Source organism: Hylobates moloch, unplaced genomic scaffold (genome assembly GCF_009828535.3).
Source record: "Hylobates moloch isolate HMO894 unplaced genomic scaffold, HMol_V3 SCAFFOLD_3, whole genome shotgun sequence".
Taxonomy (NCBI): Eukaryota; Metazoa; Chordata; class Mammalia; order Primates; family Hylobatidae; genus Hylobates; species Hylobates moloch.
The window spans coordinates 107,545,752-107,567,293 of NW_026652278.1; the positions used below are offsets into that span (position 1 = coordinate 107,545,752).

The window sequence follows — 21,542 nt, forward strand, 5'->3', positions numbered from 1 at the left end:
GCAAGGTACTGACATAAAGAGTGACATAAAGACCACTGAAACAAAGCAAACAGTCCAGAAATAAATCTATGCACTTACAGTCAATTGATTTTTGTCAGAGGTTGCAAGAATACAGAATGAGGAAAGAACAGTCTCTTCAATAAACAGGTGTTGGGAAAACTGAATATCCCCATACAGAAGAACAAAATTAGACCTTTATCTCACACCATATTTAAAAATCATCTCAAAATGGACTAAAGGTTTAAATCAAAGACCTGAAACTGGAAAACTACTAGAAGGAAGTATAGCGAAAAGACTTTTTGACATTGGACTGGGAATTGACTTTTTCTTTTCCTTTTTTTTTTTTTTTTTGTATATAAACCCAAAAGCCCAGACAACAGAAGCAAAATAGACAAATGGGATTGCATTAAGCTAAAAAGCTTTTGCACAGCAATGGACATAAATAACAGAGTGAAAAAGACAACCTGTGGAATGAGAGAAAATATTTAAAACCATATATCTGTAAATGCTTAATATCCAAAATATGTAGCAGGAACTCAAACAACTCAATAGTAAGAAAAGGAATAACCTCCCTTAAAAATGGGCAAAATATTTGAAAATATATTTCTCAAAGGAAGACATACAAATGCCCAACAGGTATATGAAAAAATCCTAACATCATTCATCATCAGGGAAATACAAATTAAAACCATAATAATGAAATATCACCTCACACCTGTTAAAATGACTATTATCAAAAAGATGAAAGTTAACAAGGCTGGCGAGGATGTGGAGAAAGGGGAACATTTGAACACTGTTGGTAGAAATATAAATTACTTCATCTATTATGGAAAACACTATAGAGATTCCTTCAAAACTACCATATGATCCAACAATCCCTTTACTGGGTATACAGCCAAACGAAATGAAATTAGTGTGTTCAAGACATACCTGCATTCTCATGTTCATTGCAGCATTATTCACAATAGCCTAAATATGGAATCAATCTATGTGTCAATTGACACATGAATTAATAAAATGTGGCATATGTATGTATCTATATATAAAATAAAATATTAATCATCCTTAAAAAAGAAGGAAATGTCATTTGTGACAAAATAGATGAATCAGGAGGACATATGCTAAGTGAATAAGTCAGGCCCAGAAAGACAAATACTTCGTGATCTCACTTATATGTGAGATATAAAAAAGTTGAACTCTTGGGAGGCCAAAGGCAGGCGGATCACGAGGTCAGGAGATCGAGACCATCCTGGCTAACACGATTAAACCCCGTCTCTTCTAAGAACACAAAAAATTAGCCGGGCGTGGTGGTGGCAGGCGCCTGTAGTCCCAGCTACTTGGGAGTCTGAGGCAGGAGAATGGCGTGAACCCAGGAGGCGGAGCTTGCAGTGAGCGGAGATCGCGCCACTGCACTCCAGCCTGGGCGACAGAGCGAGACTGCCTCTCAAAAAAAAAAAAAAAAAAAAAAAAAAAAAAAAGAGGTTGAACTCATAGATCCAGAGAGTAGGATGCCAGTGGCTGGGGGAAAGTTCGTGGAAAGGAACAAAGTTCCAGTTAGATGGGATGAATAAGTTAATAGTTAATAGTAACATGTTGTATACTTAAAAATTGCTAAGAGAATAAATATTTTAAATGTTCTTGTTACAAAAATAATAAGAATTGAGAGATGATAGTATGTTAATTAGATTGATTTAATTATTTCACAATGTTTACATATAACAAAGCATCATGTTGTACTGTAAAAATAAACAATTTTTATTTGTCAATTATACCTTCATAAAGCTGACAGAAAGACCTAACTTGAAAAAAAAAAATGGAAAACATTGCTACTCTTTTACTGCTAGAAATAAACTTTTCACTACCCACATTACAAAGTAAAAACCATGACTTTGTAATCAAATCTACTGAAAAATCAGTCCCCAAAGTCAAATGATTATCAATAAAAGCATTTTAATATAGATTTAAATGCATGACCAGTAAGATGTGCTATAAATAAAGAAAATAAATATGATTTAGTTTAAAGACAGGAAAATAAAACACGTTTAAAAACGCTAATCTTATTGTAAGATGCATACATAGAATACATACTGGGTTTAGAAGGATTGTGAGAAAAAGTTCACCTCCTCTGATACTTTTATGCAGTTCTTGGGGTCCTCCTGGATATTCTTTGTAGAAAATAGTGTGAGTGAACAACCCACAAGTCTGTCGAGGGAGGACCTGAGTAAAAAAGGGGAAAAACAGGACACGGACTTGATTTAATTAAGAACTTCACCTCTATCTCATAACTTTAGAATCTGCAAATTGTAATTTCCTATTGGATTTTCTTGGTTGCTAAGGTCAAAATCTTATTATAATCACAAGTTGATGTTGGTGTAATTCTGTAAATATTAAGGGAGTTTCCATATCAAAGGCATAAAAAATATAGGTTAAATAATTTTCAGTTGGTTTTATAAATCTAACCCACCACCTGTGTTATGTTAAATGATGAGGGAAAACGCAAAGCCTTCTTAGGGTTAATTTCCTCTGAACATGGAAATTCTCCAAGGTTCCATCTTTCATGCCATTAGGCCATTACTCTCCTCACTTCTGAAATCGAGTCCTGCATTGTAACGGTATTCAGGTTCTGTGATTCACAACAATTGGTTTTCATAACCCCTTCCACATTAGCTTTGTTTTCACTACACTCTGAATTTACATTTTATGACATACTAGTCAAATTATTTAGTGATTACTTCTGGTATATTTTGTGGTTACTTCTTTTGTAAGTCTGAATGTTTAATAAAGAAAGCAAATAAGTAATTTTATTACAAAATCATATTTTGAATAACAAACTACTGGTAATTTAATGGACAAATGCATCTAATTGCCCAGAGTTGTTTTTTTTTAATTATTTGCTTAATTATCATAAGGGTTAATATTAAACTTAAGGTAAATAAATGTATATAATATTGGTTGAAAAGAATGCTTTTATTTCCTAATATGTTGAATGGTCATTCAAGGCAAGGAATTAATGCCGTACAAGATCCAGTGATGTTTTGGATACAGAAGGTAAAGGAAAGGTAAAGGGAAACCTGGGTATTTTCACTGTGATTTGAAATTATGTGAGTAATTCTATTTATACCTTCTGGATTTCTACGGCCATCAATGCCACTATTTGCATTATCAATAGCTTCTCTTAAATCTGAGGCTTCTTCAGGCCTTCTGGTACCAATTTGCAATGAAACAAAGCTTCACGACTAATAAATATTGTGTATCAGCTCTGTTTAGATATGTGTGTGTGCATTTGCTTTACTCACAGATAGTGATTAGATAGAAAAATAAATCATAGATAGATTGATAGATGATAGATGGATTTTAACAGCAATACGATAATGAATTAGGAAGGTGTAAATATTTAAATGAGTGAGAACAGTTTGTAAATCGATGCTCTGATCTTGGCAACTAATTATAAAAACATCATCTAAGTCACTAGAGGTAGGGAAACTTGTTTTAAAATAGGCTATTTTATCTCAAAATGAGTAATATAATGTTTTCTTTCCCAAGGAATGATTGTAAATTGTCATCTAAAATCCAGTTGGTTTTATTATCATTTATAGCATTCCTATATCCTATTATTTTTCAAGTACTATATCTGAAAAAAAAACATATACCTCCCTTTTTGGAATATGTAAGGAAAAGACAAAAAGAGAGAGCAGTATTCTTAGATATTTTTGAGTGTCTGAAAGCCAAAGTAAACTGAGTGAATAAATTTAACTCTCAGATGCTATTTGTTACATTCTGTCTGTTGATAGAATAACAACTTCAGAGGTGTTTTCTTGATCCATGGAGCCTTACTCTGCCTGTAAAACTCTCAGTAAAACCACCCAACCAAATAGATAATGAGAAATTTCCTAGGAAAAGTACAGAATCCGCAGGCAACATTTCAATACTGAAACTACAGTGGATAATCTATACATAACTCATTCCTGTTAGTTTCAGCTTGTTTTAGATTTGCCAAAGCCACTCCACAGCTTAGGAACAAACCTATCACCAAAAGATGGGTTAATGCATAACCAGTCACCATTGAGATATGTTGGGTATTTCTGATAATCATGTAAAAGAGGTTTGGGGTTACATCCTTAGAGGAAATGGCCCTCTGTCTTCATTCCACATGTAGTTATTAACATCCTTTAATATACATGGCTCTCTGTGCTCACCATGATGCTATTGTGAATGAAGCCCTTTCTGTATCGGGCAGGTTTCAGATGTGGATATTCTTCAGTGCTGGTGACTTGGATACCCCAGACCTTCTTCCAAGCTGCATATAGCTGAATGTGAACTGGGTAGACCCCTGAGTGATGTGGGGCCACAGCATAGCCCATGTTGATTGGTATTCCATGTTCCTGAAAGAAAGCCAGAACAACATCATGATGGGACATGGCCAATTAATTCAGTGAAAATCGTTTCCACCAACATCTATTTAGAATACATTGAACTCTATGCTAAATATGAGAATTAAAAATCCAGCAAGGTAGAGGTTTTATCTTCCAGCAGCTCATAATCTTATAGAACTCCGATGGCATAACAGATATAGTCATTACTTTGGGCATGTGGTGTGTGAGTGAGATTAATTTAAAATTTTGAATATGTAAGGTTTTGGGGGAAGATAAGAAGTGAAATTAGCCCTTCCTTGGATAAATGTGGGGGGCGGGGAAAGGTGTCATTTGAGGAAGTGCTCAAATATGAAGGATGAAAGGGCATAGAATGCGTGTGTACATGTGTGTGTGTGTGTGTGTGGGGTGGGTATTGAAGAAAATCAGAAAGGTAAGTATGAATGATGAAGTGATGAGCTTTTACATTTAAACTGAAGGATTTTGAATTAATTCAATTTCAACAAGGTAGATAAGGAAGCTCTCTGAGCCTGGAGGGCCAAGATCTGCTCTAAGTTTTAAGACAAAGAACCTAGTGACAACATGTTAAGATAAACTGTAAGGGGAAGAAAATAAATAAAGGCTGTGAATTAGGAAGCTATTTCTATGGTGTCAATTAGGTGAACATAGGTAACTAAATTAAATTATTTACGGTCAGATTCAAAGGCAGGGGATTAATACCATACAAGATCTAGTGATGTTTTAGATACCCAGGGTAAAGGAAAGGTAAAGGTTAAGATTTTCTCCTTGGTTTTGAACCTTAACAACTCAATTTATTTTTATAAAACTTACACTTTACTATGAGATTCTTGGGAAAACTGTCAACTCTAAAAGAAAACAAGTATAAATTTAAACAAGAATATAAAAAATTGTCAATGAATGGGATTATATTGCTAGGTACATAAAATAGATCTGCAGTTTTCTAATTTCTACTTCTTTATATCCCTCCCTTTAAATGCTTATCTGCTTTAAAAGATTCCTTGTAGGATTGAATCTCAGAAATTGAGGTTATAAATGACAATGCACAGTCATATATGAAAGCTGATTGAATCAATAAACAGAACACGAAAGTGTTGACAATTGCCATTTATATTTTCTATTACATGGTACACAGCATAGGAAAGGAATTCAGTCTCGTATAATAAGCAAGTAGTGAATGGATCACATATCCACAAAGCCTTAGTCATGCGCTACACTCAGCTCAGAAGATGAACCCTAAATTTTTCACAAATCTCCATCATTCTTCCTTTCATGTAATGACCCTCATTGTATAGCCAAAGTCACCTCTCTTTCTCTAAGACTTTGGGTGTTTCCTAACATCTATTACAGTAAATGACTCTGTAGAAGACTGAATTATGAAATCAATGCTGTAAAATGAGCTAGAGTCTTTTGCTAGACACTGGGGAAAATTTCATTTCTTGATCTGTGCAGAAGAAAAATACTTCTTCCTAGCACGTGTGTTTCCAATACAAGGCAAAGCTGGAAAAGTCCAGTAATAAAAGTACTTGGAAACTACCAGAGAGGACAGGCAACAGTTGTTACCCTGCTATCACTAGGGGACATGTACTGGGACAGCCTTAGTTCTCTCAGGTTTGTTCCATGCTCCCGAACGCGTGGTCACAAAGTGTTTTGAGCATAAGCAATCCTCCAGCATTCAAGACGTTGCAAGCTTGTGGATGCATTGGGTGTGAGACAGAGATGTACTTCATGAGAAAAATCTAGAGACAAGCATGTCCAAACTCCTCTGTCTGGTAAATAGAATTTGTATGAATGTGCCTAGAGAGGTGCTCCTGATTTACAGGAAAAGGGAATCAACCTGTTATCCTCCTTCTTACTCTCAAGTGATTCATACTGAGGTTTTATAAGACTTGTCCCACAATGTGAAAAGTGACAAAATCAACAGTGTACAAATCCTAATAGTCTTAACTAATCACTTTGTTAGTCCTCATTCTCTACAACTGTACAAATTTTACTCTAAATTTGGGGCCTAGAAGGTTAGATAAAGTATGTGAGTGTCCTAGATACAAAGCAATGAAAAATAAAATCAGCAAAAAGTATTGAAATATCAAACAACTATATCTCCTCAGGAAAAAAAAAAGAGACATTTCACTTTTGACAGGTAGTAAAATGAATTGTAGAACTTTCATAAAAAAACAAAAGGTAAAAAGCAATTGATTTGGTGAGTAGGAAGGAAGGGCAGTAAAAAATTTGTACTATATTTATTGATTTCTGGGGGCCCAGTGTTATACTGTTCATAAGGTCATCTTATCACACTGGCAACTGGAGCTCAATTAAAATAGTAAATCACACTACATAATTATGAGTTTATGCTTTTTCAATCTAAATGACAGCACAAAGTGAGAAGTAATTCCCTAGCAACTCTTTTGCTATTATCACGGGGTTTACTGACCGAGAAGCTTCTATTCTTTACTATCCAGGGCTTAAAACCTACTTTGCAGAGACTTGGCCAACTAGAAAATCAACCAAGCATCATATTCCCACAAGATCACAAAAATTACAAAATTTGAAAAGTCTTCCAATGTAAATATAGGAAGCACTTGAGACTCTATAAATACAGACACATAAATGACAGAAAACAAATAAATTCAAATATGGCTTTAATTATTTATTAGAACAATGTCTCTTATAGGATCTATGGAGTCTATACTACAATAAGACACGATACCACAAATATTTAGAGGGGTTTGACTTGATCTAATGTTTCCAGTACATTAAATCCCAGTTGGTTGTGAAATAAGATATTGCAGTAATATGGAAAAGATCACCATTTTTCAAAAATTAGAATAAAATAAAATGTATTTAGCACTAAAGCTCTAACAGCAACAGAAATAATGTCATTTAATTTTGCCTTGATAATTCCTACTGATCATATCTTATTTTAATTGCTTAGTTGAAATGGGATAGTTCCCTTGGGTTGGCTCATTTACTCAGCCCATAGCTCTCAATCCCTAACAAGCCAGGGAGCATGTAGGTGACTGAGCAGGTGCAGGGGCCAGCATGAGTGCTTCTAGGCACTAGGCACCGGCAGGAGTAGTTGCAGTGTGCTCTTTTAGCTTTGTGGTCCATGGACGGCTTGTTTAACAGCTCAGTGGACGGTCAGGTGACAGCCTTTTGCACCCGCCCTCTTGGTACCCAAGTTCTTGTCCAGTGTTGAGGAAGAATCAGGTTGTATGAAGGAATTGAAGGGTGGTGAATGTAGGGGGCAGTTTATTGAGTTTGTCCGTGGTCGAACACTTCTCCAAAGTCCTGTTGTCAAGTGGCCCTCTGAAGTCAAGCTGCTACTCTCTGGCATCCAGCTGCTTTTTCTCTTCTCTCCTCTGCTGCTCTGCTCTGCTGCTCAGTTGCTCTCCTGCTCTGCTGCCCCTCTGCCAATGGTGGAGCCTGGGGTTTTTATGGGTACAGGATGGGGTGCGGGGCAGGCCAAAAAGCAACATTCAAGTGGGAAAACAAGAATGCATGTTCTCACTTTGGGCCGTGGTCCCAGGCTTGAGGGTGTGGCCCTTGTTGGGAACCTCCCTCTTCTACCTAGTATTTTCCTGCCTCATGTCTATCAATATTTATGAAGTATTTTTACATTTATGTGTAATATGATTCTCATAATCATTCTGTGAGGAGGACTGGATGCTGCTCTAAAATGTGGAAACAGAGGCTCAGAGAAGGCATGTAACTTGCTTATATTCACAAGTGTCTGAGCTGTACTTCTACTCAAGTTGTCTAGATTCATCATCTTTCCTTTGGCTTTTTCACTTGTGACCCCTCCCCTCCCCAAAGTATGAATGAAGACACTTGACTTACAAAAGGGATTTGATTTTAATATGCATGTTTCTGAACTGGATCTCCTGTTCACTATTTTTTTTTTCTTGGAGAGGTTATAAAACAAAGTCTACATTTCTCAAACTCCTCTGCAGCTATCATTTTTTATGAAAGTGAGTTTCAGCCTATTAGAAGTACTCAAGACCAATTTCAGAAGGCAGTAGGAAGGCAAATCCTAAATTTTGGCAGCTCCTGGCTCCTGTTGCTGGAAGTAAGGTCTTGCAAATAAGCAGGTTTTTTCTAGCAGGGCAGCAGCAGAGACTTTTTGTTTTTAACGGAGCTCCTGTGGCAGCCTCAGAAATGGCAGCTCCCCCAGGGAACAAGTTCTATATGGTTCTGAGAGTCCCTGCAGGAGTACAGCGTAGAATCTGCTCCATGAGTCCTTCCAAAGATTTTGGAAGCACTGAAATCATTAAATAAAGTCTTCTTGTTTAAAATAACTTAAAGTGGCTTATGTTTCTAGCTTGGAAACCTGACTGCTAGAGCTGATCTTTGCCCATTTATAATAAGTATAAAAAGATTTAAGAGCTTCTGTTGAGATGTCTAGTGGTTTAAATTCTAAGAAAACAGAGGAAAAAATTGGTAAAACACTGCTCAATACGTATCCAATAAAGCCGATTAACATAGTAAATACCTATTTTTCTAGCTAGATACTATCATGTAATGTATGTGACTGTTAAATGTCATGCATTGAGTAGCCAGTGAATACTGCATAGAAAATAAATAGGAGACTACAGTCATTTAAATGAAAAATACCAAATGCACATCAAAACAATTAAGTTTAGCTACATTTGAAATAATTGTTTTTCAGTTCATGACTTATGTCAAGCACTTTGCTAAGTACTGGGGATACACTGGGTATAAGATAGGGCTTCTACCTTCATGAAGTTTGGAACCTGGAGACAATTGTGGAAATCAGATAGAAGTGTCTTAATTTTTGGTGAATTTTAACCTAAGATTATTTAATTTAAAAATATATATATTATTAATTGTAACTTCTAGGCATTTTCCTAGCAGAAAAGAATGATATCCTTGACATGAACATCTATAGAGGCTGAAATCTGCATCCTACTAACATTTCCTTAATAGATATTGAAATTAAAATAAGAAATTTATATCTAAGGGACTACAATTTTAATCTTCCTCAGGCTATTATTAGTAATTGGGTAAATGCAATTCAATATAACAAATTGTGTCTAGGAGGCTTTTGATAAGAATGGAATATGGATAATTACTGCTTGTGTTACAGTGATATTTCTAGCGATGTGGCTGCACAAGCAAGTTTGTGACCCACTGACTTTATGTTGGTAAATGTTTCCTACACCCAAAATAATCAAATGGAACTTAGTATTGATGCTTCCAAGAATGATTTTTCTAATGGATTTTAAATAACAGTTAATAAGTGTAAACTTCAGAATCAAAAGTATTCCAAACAAGGTCATAATCTCATAAAATAATGAAAGGAATAAAGTACTCCTGATAAATGGTTATCATGAAAAAAATGAGTATCTTGAATTCTTGAATAAGTTTGTTTATATCAGTTTGTTTTATTTTCAGATGAGTAGAATTTATATATATATACATAATTTATATATACTGATATATAATATTTACATATATTATACTATATAATTTATATATTTATAAAAATATTTATATATATTTATATATATTTATATATATACACAAATATATGCAAATTATATTATATATGTATATGCTAAGGATAAACTTAAAAAGATAACATTATTAGATCCCATGTATTTCCCATAAAATTCACATAAAAACTTTGAATTTTTGACTTTCTTTTTTTTTTATTATTATACTTTAAGTTTTAGGGTATATGTGCACAGTGTGCAGGTTTGTTACATATGTATCCGTGAATTTTTAATAATAAGCTTAAATCTTAAAAACAGGACAAATAGGTATTCATTCATATACCTAAATATACATTGACATATACAAATAATTTTTAAATAGCATATTTACACTACAATTCATATCTGCACTTTTACCATCAGAATGTTATTTTAAAAGTAATAATTTAATTATGTAATTCACCAGCATTAACTCATCCAATGGTTCCTTGCTGTGTTCAGGTTAAAGTACAAACTACCAAACTTTGCCCTCCAAATATCAGTAATGATTTCCTCTTGGGTACACTCTCTGATTCTTTTCTCCCACCCTAGACTGAGATTGGTTAGGTACATTTGGGTCCTTATAGTCTTATTTGAATATCTCTACATTAAAACCTTCTTTATTACATTTGAGTATCTCTGCCAATAGAACCTAACCTCTTCGTGTAGAGAGATTATTTCCTTGTTCACATAATTATATATAATATTTTAAGTACACAATAAAATATTTGTTATTCCAAACAGTATACTAGAGCTTGGAGTCTGGAGGCTGGTTGGCTGGATTTGAATTTTGGCTTTGCCATGTATTAGTTGTATGACCTTGAGAGATTTATTTTTCTGTGCCTCAAATTTCTCATCTATAAAATTAGGTTAATAATATTAGGGTATCAAATAGTTGGGGGGAATAGATGAGTTAATAATTCCTCTGCTTGAAACAGTGGCTATGAAGCCATAAACTCTATTTAGTGTTAATTTGTTGAGAAAAGGTACATAGATCATTTTGGAAAAACATCAACTTTGGCAATTGCAAGCACAAGGACCACAAGCTTTAGTCAAGTGCAATGATTAAGGATTGAAGCAGAGAGGAGATTTAGACCAACAGCCAAATACTTCCCTAGGTCCCATAGAGATGGAGCAGAGCTAAAATCTGGAATGAGTGGCCTGTTCATTACCACTGCCACCTCTTTCCACCCTGCTCTATAATTTAGAGGCCAGAGTGTGTGAACTGTTTCAAGGGGTTCTCTTGCTTTCTTGCTTCCAGTTGAGTCTGGCAAATGGAGAATCCTAGTAGGAGATCAGAGAGAAGAAAGAGTGAAGCGGGGATATTTATTCTATTAGCTCTTCTTATGCAATGCCATCTAAAGTTGTCAGACTCCTTCAATCAAAGGTTAAAATAACTGTCAAAGTGTCCCCAACCCCACATCACATATAGCTCTCTCCATCTCAACTCTGGTGATCTTTTTCCCCTCTGCCCCTTCAAACTTTGGGATTTCACAGCTCACCATCTGCACTGTGTTTAGTCCTAGGATAATACTCGATAGCCTACTTATTCATTTGTAAATAGTCTTCTTATTAAATCCTCTGCAATTGTCATTATCATCTCTAATCTTCTGGCACCTGATGTGCTGCAAATAGTTTCTATGAAATCTCTCTTAGATCCTAGGAACACAGATTAACACTATGGTGAAACCATACAATGTAGGTGACCTCACAAAAGGGGACAGATTTTCTTGAAAGAACACTGCTCCAGTGGACTGATTTTGATTACCACAGCACCTTGGTGCCAGCATGCATTGCAGTGCTCCTTTGTGAAGATAACCACATCTTAAAAAAAAAATGGGCAAACATATCCGAAAGCTTTACATGCGGAGGTAGAAGAAATGATAGGTGAGCACAAACAGCACCCTCGTGCTGCATTTTTGGTCAGGCACTGACAGCTACTTTTCAGGAGACGTGCCACACCACAGAGAGCCAGAGAATAAAAGAGGACGGCTGGGCGTGGTGGCCCACGCCTGTAATCCCTGCACTTTGGGAGGCCGAGCCTGGCAGATCATGTGAGGTTGGGAGTTCGAGACCAGCCTAACTAACATGGAGAAACCCTGTCTCTACTAAAAATACAAAATTAGCCAGTCGTGGTGGCACATGCCTGTAATCCCAGCTACTTGGTAGGCTGAAGCAGGAGAATCACTTGAACCTGGGAGGCAGGGTTGTGGTGAGCTGAGATTGTGCCATTGCTCTCTAGCTTGGACAACTAGAATGAAACTCCGTCTCAAAAACAAAAAACAAACAAACAAACAAACAAAAAAAGACAAATGGAGGTGTAGAGGATTTGGCTCATAAACATAGAAGAGTCATTGCCAGGATTTTACACAAATCGCTGGGCAGAAACTTGAAAAGTGGATGAAAGTGTCAATATAAAGAGGGGGAAGAACCAGCAAATGGTATTTTCTCTATTTTTATGACCCTATGTTTGCACTCCAGGAAATATGGCTTGTAAAAACAGCCCACAATATATTTGAGATAATATATCCCCAGTGCTTAGCAGAGTGCTTGTGCTTGGTACACTGTTGGTATTTGATAAATAATTTTAAAGGAAATAAAAATATTATTAAAGAAACACATCATAGGTGTTTAATAAATTAGTGTGAAGAGAAAACAATAAAATAATGACTGCATAAAGTAATGCACTTGTAGTAAAGAGATAATGCATTAAACAGTAACTTGTTGAACTTAAAGTACTGATTTCTCCTCCTAAATGCACAACTTCTAGGGAGTGACACTGGTGCTAAAGAGAATAGATCTCATTAACTATTTCTCCTTTTAATAAGGACTTGGATTCATATTGTCAACTTTGAAAATGATCCTAGAATCATTGATTTTCCACTGTGTTTAGGGGACTGAAATTGTCTTCTTCTGTTTTCATAAGTGATAAAAGTAATGACTATGTGACCCTGGAAATTGGCTGGGTCAGTCTTGACACTTTTTGGACTGAAGCCTAGCAAATGGTGACAAATCTGTGGAGGGCTCTGTGTTACAAATGGATTTTTCTTTTGAAAAAAGAAAATAGCATAGAAATGGCATTACCTCTACAGTCTTGAAATTTCCAGTCCTAAGTAGAGCTATTTTGGGCAATTGAGACACATCCTTTTAATATTCTTGACCCTGCTGAAGGTCTACTTTGCTGCTTAAAGGGAACTAATGGAAAAACCAGCAAGTTTTCATTCACATTGTATAAAATGTGCCATTTCTGTTGATTTGGCACTTGCTTTGCTAAATTTTGTATTCCAAAGTCTTACTTTATTGACAATCAAAATGTCCAACACATGGCTTATTAATTCATTTTATTCATGGTGAGGATACAGCAGTGAAGAAAAAAAATGCCTGCCTTCAGGGAGCTTACATTTAGCAGGGTGAATCCAAGAAAATACAAAAGAAGTAAGTAAATTGTGTAACATATTAGAAGGTGATTAGAAATATGGAGAAAAATAAAGCAGAAATATAGAGTGGAATCAAGGGGTACGGGTTGCAAAATTAAATAGATTACTCAGCCATGGTTTAATGGAGAAGGTAGTATTTTGAGTTAAGGTAAAAAGTTATGATGGATTGAGCTATACAGACTATTTGAGAAAGATTATCCCAGGCAGATGAGACAGCACAGATGAAGCCTGGTCATGTCTGAAGAATAGCAAGGATTCTATTGTTTTTGCAGCAGAGTTGGCAAAGGGGGAGATTAACAAGAGATGATGTCAAGAGGCAGAGTTGCTGCAAATAGCTTTGAAAATTTTTCACTGAACAACTCCAGGGGGCACCATTCACATTTACCATGCTTTTCCAGAGGCTGTGCAATGCGTTAACACTGAAGAGAAGGAATGGATACAGATCTTTTAGGTTTTCATATAAAAACATTGTTATGATGATTACATTTTTTTCTGTAGGTATTTTCACATGCTTAAAATTAAAATCGTGGCTACTATTTTATTTTTATTTTGTTATCATTGTATTGAAGTAGAAGTTGTAATAACAGGAGTATGTGAAAGGTTTTTTTTTTGCTGGTCGATTTTTTTTTTCATTGAAATAAGAAACAAGATTATCAGCTGAGAGTAGGTATGAGATAATTTGTGCGGTAGTTTGAAGAGAGAGGAAAAGTTATAGAAGAGTAGGATTATGAATAAAATAAAGACTTGTAACGTCTGGGCAGCATAGAAGGTCCCCTTGGGGTCTATGGCCAGGTTTTAAAGTGAGAACACTTAAACATTGGTCCAAGACAGACTTAGTTTCAGTAGTATAGGCATAAACTTGGTGTCAGTTTGGATTTAACCAGGGTTGAGGGAAGTATGATAAAAAGAAAGGTGCAAAGAAATTCAGAGCATATACAAGGGAATGAATGCTTATTATGATTGGCTCTTGACAGAGGTTGAATAAGGAGGAAAGCAAGTGCCCAAGAAGAGTGAGGGACAACAAAGATGCGGTAGCATGATATCCTGAGAAATGCAGAACTGCATTTTAGCACTACTCCCTTAATTGCAGGACTGTGTTACATACAGACATGTTTTTATATTTAATTTAGAAGCAAGAGAAAAGTTACAGGTATTAAGTATTAAGTTTCTAACAGTGCCTTTAACCTGGACTAAATGATAACATTCAAAATTCTTCAAGGTGTTAAGTCAGGTGGAAATAAGAATGGTATTATCCAGCCCATCATTACATCATTTCTATAGTACTGCAGGCAGAAATGTGGAAAAAGAACGTACTTAAAATAATTTTGCTTAATACAAATCATACAATTTTCACAATATGATTTTCTACAATTTTGTCTTAAGTAACTACTACATGTAAATATCTTGGTATATTTCTCTTCATTCTTAGTGCCTCAGGTATTTATATACAGCACACAAATAAAATATTAGACTTTAAAAAATCTTCGATGTGATTGCATATTTTCATGGAGTAAAGCATTGATTTCAATGGGATAGCTGGGGATGCCTGTGTATGTGAAGAAGACAAGTGGAAGAGGGCTAACTGTCCTTTCCGAAGCTGTCTACAGTGTGCTTCATTTTCTGATTATGAACATATTTTCAAGCTTTTTGGATCCTTCTACAATTATATATAGCAGCTGACAGGTTAGAATCATTAATTCAAAGACATCACTTTGCAGAAAGAGTAGATTAGCATAAACTACTACTTTCTCTTAGCAATGGATTTTTTAAATATTATTTTTGATCCAAGTTGAGATTTCCCTTAGGAGGCATTTTCCCAACTTAATGTCAGCTTAACACATTTATGGAAAAATGTTTTAAACATTTGGTATATGCATGAGCCATCCCTCTGATTGTCACTTCCCTTCCCCGCCCCCCAAATACAAAGTGTTATTACATTTTGTCCTTTTATGACATCCTGTGCCTTCTCTTACTTAAAATAATGATTGTTTGCAATTTTGTGGAACATTTACTACCAGGCAAAGCAGGTTAAATTTCATCAGACCAAAAGTAGGTTCATATTAATCAATGGTACCTATATACTCAAAGAATTAAATGAATGATTTCATTTACTTGAGTAACTGGCCATATAGATTATTAAATAATTACATTTTTCTGTAGACATGTTCACACATTTCAAACTAAAATCATACAAATTATTATATTTTCATTTTGTCATCCTGTTGAAGTGATATCATATTTGGAAATAAGGTCATCAATACAGTTCTCATCCCCAAACAAGCTTACATTAAACACCCCAATTCTCCTATGTTATTAACCAGCTTTAATTCTCTCCAGTGTAAACATATTTGGAAACAATTTCTTATATTTGAATATTGCTCAAGTTACTGCAGAAAAGACTGCAGAGAACTAAAGTGTCAGCTACTTTAAAAAATCATGGAATGCTGAAAATGTTCAGCTACTATGCATAAAATATAAAGAGCACCATCATACTAAAATAATTTTTCAAACTGCAAAATGCAAAAGAGAAAAGAAAAGAGACAGAGAAAGAGATGTTTCAACTAATAGTTTGGAGGGATTATCCAATTTAAATAGTCATATTTAGTAGAGCAGTTAAATAATAACAATAAAACAAAAGAGGTAAGTAATAATGCTTTAAAAATCATTGAAAACTTTGGCTCTTAATTATTTCACAGTCATTTAATAATTAAAAACAAGGGTGATCGCTGAAACAGTGCAATTAAATTTTGTGAGACCTAATTATGCTATTATTGACCACTTTAAGAATCCAGTCACAAAACTTATCTAATAATTGATTAATAACTCTCACTATCAATATTTTTATAAAGTATTAAAATATTATATTTTAGGATATTATTCTATGTAAGTATTCCTTTGAGGGTCTGCAAATTCTAGACAATGGGAACAACTTGAATATAAGCAAATCTCAAAATAATTTAAGAGGAAAACTCTAAGGGAAAGCATTAGAGCATGATGTCAAATATGGGATGGGTCCAGCCTTTGTACCAAAAAAGGAACAACCCCAAAAACAGCAAACTGAAAAACATAGGAGTTTTATTTTTATTTTTTTCTCGCACGTAATGGGGAACCTGTAGAGTAGTGGTTGCTAGTATTGGTTCAGCAGTTTAAGATTGCCAAAAGTGAGGCCTTAGATTCTCTTGGCATTTGCTCCATAGTTTTATGATGAATACTTTAGTTCCAGCCAATGGGACCATATAGCAGGTTAGAGAAAGAAACAAAAACTAAAGGCAGAAGGGCAGAGCCCCAGCAATATCTAGCCTCCTTTTCTGAAGCTTTCCTGGAAGCCCCATACTATAAGTTGTGCTTTCATCTGATTGGCCAGAACAATGTTCAATGCCCACTACCTAAAATAAAAGCTGAGAAATTTATTCTTTTAACTGGACAGTTTGGCTCCACAAGCAAACTTTGGCTTTATTGAGTAAGCAAGAAAGTAAACATTGGCATTGAGTATACATTTAGAAGTGACGACCAAGGATTTAAGACATCTGTAGCCTGAAACAAGGAGGTAAAAATAAGGATGTAAATTCCCTGTTACTAAGCAGTCTACTTCCTACGTACAAAGTACATGTAAGAATACTGATTTAGAAGATTATAGGAGAGCAATAAATTATGATATATTAATTAGGAACATGGGGAGGTGAGATGAGAAACTGGAAAATTGTTATTTCAAATGTAGAGCTCTAAGCAAAGGTCATTTATACAGTTGGATTTAGGGTACCTGAAGCTGTAACACCTAGGATAAAAAGTTCCTCCATATTCTGGACCACATGAGCTACTTGATTCCATCTTCTCCTAATTCCCAACACAAAGCTTCTTCTGGAGCCAAATCAATTTATTATTTCTTTCTTCAACATTTTATCCACCTTTCCGAGGTTCATTAAGGCAGGAATATTGGAAATAAAATTTTATTGTCCATAAATTTCATATTTCTAAGGGTATAGTAGGTCACCTATAGTAACTGATGAAAAATGTGCATTAGCTAAGAATTCATGAACTACTGTTCATCATTATGATTCCAATTTTATATACTATCTTCAGAACCATGTGTAAGTTGAGGTTTGGTAAAATGTTGCCAGCAACATACTGCCTCTGTCACATATTTCCTTTCTTTATTTGGTACTTACAACTCTTTAAAAATGTAAAACTTACTCTTAGCACACCAACCACACACTAACAGACTGCGGGCCAAATCCCACAGGCAGTAGTTCCCAACCCATAGACAGGTTGTTGCTAAACCTATGTGGATTTTACTGGAAGAGTACATTAATTGGGCATAGTCTTGTGCTCTTTCTGCTACTGCTCCCTCTGTTTAGGGGTTCTCCTCCTGCTTTCTGCCTCATGCCCACCTACTCATTTTTCACAAATGTTATCAACTCAGTTGTTCATTTTTTTTTCTTACCCTTATAACAAACAAGTGTCTCTTTTGTGGCTGCACCATGTTCTGTACATTTCTCTCAAAAACCAAAAATGTCACTTTATTACTCTTCATGCATTCTCCCCTCTCCCATCAACTAAGTAAATAAAATCTAAGAGTCTCGATCATTTTTGCATCCCTGGTGTCAAGTAAGGTGCTCAGCAGATAATGCATATTCATCGTCTGTTGAGGAAAGGAAGAAAGGAAGTGAGGAAATAAAAGAGGGGGAGAAGGAGGGAATAAGGTTGAAAGGAAGAAACAAGCAAACAATAAAGGACTGACAAATGAAAGGAGGGAGGTAGTTTTCAAACTGAAAGTGTAAATTTTTGGACATAATTGGAAAACAATAATTTCAAAGATTCACGTGTTCACATGCACATGAATGAACACTTTAATTAATTTTTTCACTTTTTAAAATACAACTCTTATCATCCATGTTCTTTTTTCTTGGAATGTTTGTTAAGATATTAGCTTTTTCATTAAATACTTGTGACCACTTTCAGTATGGAGTTACGGATAGATGGAGAATTGCAAAGCAAATTAGAATGTCTTGTTTCTGTTTCCAACTTGAATATTACATAACCTTGAAAAAGTTATTTGGCTATTTCATGCATCATCAACTTCTTATTTCAAAAGGAATGATAGCATGCTTCTTGAAGAAATATGGTAAAAGTGATGATAACCATAATGATAATGATGACAAACACTTTTGAAACACTTATGTGCCAATTACTTTGCTAAGAATTATGTATACATAAATATGTACACACAATATCCAATCCTCATAAAAACCTTTGGGGTAGGAACTACTGGCATATTTATTTTACATATTTGAAAATTATAGCACAGGAATTTTAAGTAATTTGCCAAGGTCATCCATATAATAATTGTCAAAGACAGAATTTGATCCAAGATTGGTCCATAGCCAAATACAAGGGTTTGACTTCTACACTGAGCAACTAGGTAATGACTCATGTAATGTGAACTCATATCACATAGGGAGGAGCTTTTATGTATAAAAGTAGCTAAAATTTTGTTTTCTTCTGAAAAATATGACTTCTTTTGTATTTTGTGCACAGACCATTGTTCTGAATAAGTGAAATAATAGTTGTAGAAAATACTAATTTGGTTTAAAGCAAGTAAATTAAGTATCCCCAAGTACATTAACTAGTTATCAGCCTATCTCCTGGGGGAAAACCTATGTTAACAATTTTCATGTATCGGTATTTGAAAGAGTTGGAGTTCTTCTAGTTAATCTTAGAAAATTATTTAAAAGCATAAGACTATAGAATGATCAAGTAAAGCAAAAAGAATGATTTTTAAGGCTTTACACTTACCAAAAATAATAATAACAAGGTATCCAGAAAAGACAGATGTAAATCTTGATAGATTTATATTAATGAATTTGAGTGATATAAATAGTTCATTTTTCAATGATTGCTGCTCGATATTGAAGTGTATTTTGTAGCGGGCATTTATGCCTTTGAGGTTAAATGTGTTCAGAAACAAAATAGCTGCTTGACAAGAAAAAGATGCTGCAGTGAAAAAAGCAATTTGGGGGGTGGGAGGGTCTGCTATTGCCATCTGCTAGGAAAATCAAATAGATAAATATTGTAGAGATTTTCTGTCTAAGGAAAATTCTTTGATCTACCTGCTAATACCAGACCAGCAAGTCAAGGACTTACCATGACATAACACATGACAAGAAAAGCCATTTTTCTCTAAATCCATTGCTAAGCAGTATGAATATTAATAGCTAATGAAATACCAATTCTAATTTTCAAGCAAAAAGTTCATGCTATCCTTTATGTTGTAAGTTTGGTGAAAATAGGAATTGAAGAGAACCTTGGAGACTGCTAGAATAAGCCAGTTAAGAAATTTTTAAAACAATATCCTATTTGTAAAATGGGTAAAAACCTTATCTATTGCCAATGGGTATCTAAAGAAAGAGAAATTAAAAAATATGTTTTCTTGTTATTCAATATGTGAATCATTATGCCATTTATACACCTCAATTTTCCAGGCTAATCTAAGCTTTATGCAATAACATCTCAATACCTAAAGGTGTTTAAGTTTTTCAACAATTACTCATCTATTCAAATGTCATTCATATGTTACTTTAATTACCTGTGCTGTGACCAAAAAAGGCTTTAAGAAAACCAGGCACACAAGATGACTCATGTTTTTTTGGGGGGGAAGGGGTGAAGGCCTTGTCCATTTCTCCCAGAGACCATCAGCTCTTACTTTGCAGTGCTGCGTGGTACAACTGGAACCACATGACAGCTTGTGAGTTCTTTGTGTGACTATGCACAAGTCACATAAACAAGTTCTAGGGCTCAGTTTTCTCATTTGTAAAATTGAGACCTTTAAATATCACTTTAGAAATAAGCCTGAGAAGCTTTCTCCATCAGATGTCCAAACTGAGAACAACTTAGATTTATATAATTTTAAAAGTATCAGGAGCTTTGATGGTCATCTAGTTTGATCACTTTGTTTTACTGAAGTGAGAATCCGGCTACTAGAATCAAATAACATGACAACGGCTTCAAGAGAAAGTTATCAATCTTACAAACTTGGACCAGGAGACTGAGAAAGTAGAAAAAGTAGACACAAGAGCTCAAAAATTCTAGGAACATAGTTTAGGAGCAAATAGTCCTTATAATATCAGCAGATTCCAAGAACACATCAGGAGCACAGTGCAGTGAAATCATTCATACTAACAATGAAAACTTAGTCTTTGTGAACAATAAAAACTTAGTTTATGTGAATGAATGTGATGTGACGCCTCGCATGCATTTATTAACTTAAAAGAAGTAAGTTATGTGTTTTAGGAAGTTGTTCACTGAAATGAATAAAACAATAAATAACTCAAATGCTGAACTTTTTAAGTGACAAATGGCTAACTCATTCATTGTAATATAATATTCTATACTGAATAATATAAGAAATGTATGCATACTTAACATCAACAGCAAAACTAATTAACAGGCATAATGATAAAGAGATATTTCTATTAACTACATGGATATAAAAGAATACTTTTAAACTGCTATAAAATGCCATCCATAAATAAGTGTTCTATATGCAGCAACAAAATTATTTAACCACTCATATAAATGAGCTTCAAGCTTACTAGCTGATGCTCTGTAATTTTTTCCCATTGTGATTTTATTTTCTTCCTCCCTAAGACTATTTTACTGATCACAAATTTCCGATAAAGAGAATTAACTATATTCAAGATCACTCACATACTCCACTTTCTAAACATTTAGCAAATTTTCACTGCTCTATCTTCCAGGGAAATGCTAGTAATATTTTATGTTATTATTTGATTTTTTTAAACTTAGGTTTTTTGCCTATCCTGTTTTATGACTTAAAAATACTGTTTCAAAAAATTCCAGATATAACAGATTCTTTAAAAAAATTCTAAAATCACGATGGATTTAATTTAAATCAAATTTAACTTGAATGCCCAGTCTAGAAATTCTAGCATTGCAGGAGAAATTGTTAGTAATCCTAGATGCACATCTATCATGAGGCTTAAATGTAAAAGCAGGATGGCAACTTTGGCACATAGTATTAGCAAAATGAATTACACGGATTGAGGTATATTAGAAAAATGAGATAAAATAAAAATGGTCTCATCCTTTGGAAGCAAGGAAAAGAGGAAATGGAAGATAAGACTAGAAGATAAGTAACTTATTTTGTGAAAAACAGATAAAAGCTACACTCTCTCCAAACAACTTTTTGATACGGAAAAAAATTTTGA

At 34.6% G+C, this 21,542-nt stretch overlaps 1 protein-coding gene across 1 annotated transcript in view; it reads right to left on the reverse strand.

Annotated features, from left to right (window-relative positions):
- LOC116463277 (bifunctional heparan sulfate N-deacetylase/N-sulfotransferase 4) overlaps window positions 1-21,542 on the reverse strand; it is a 276,145-nt gene that overhangs the window by 104,661 nt on the left and 149,942 nt on the right. Inside the window, exons 5-6 of the mRNA XM_032146315.2 lie at window positions 4,197-4,382; window positions 2,089-2,217 (exon numbers count right to left, since the gene is read on the reverse strand). Of these exons, the coding sequence (XP_032002206.1) occupies window positions 2,089-2,217; window positions 4,197-4,382 (315 nt within the window). The remainder of the gene's footprint in view (window positions 1-2,088; window positions 2,218-4,196; window positions 4,383-21,542) is intronic.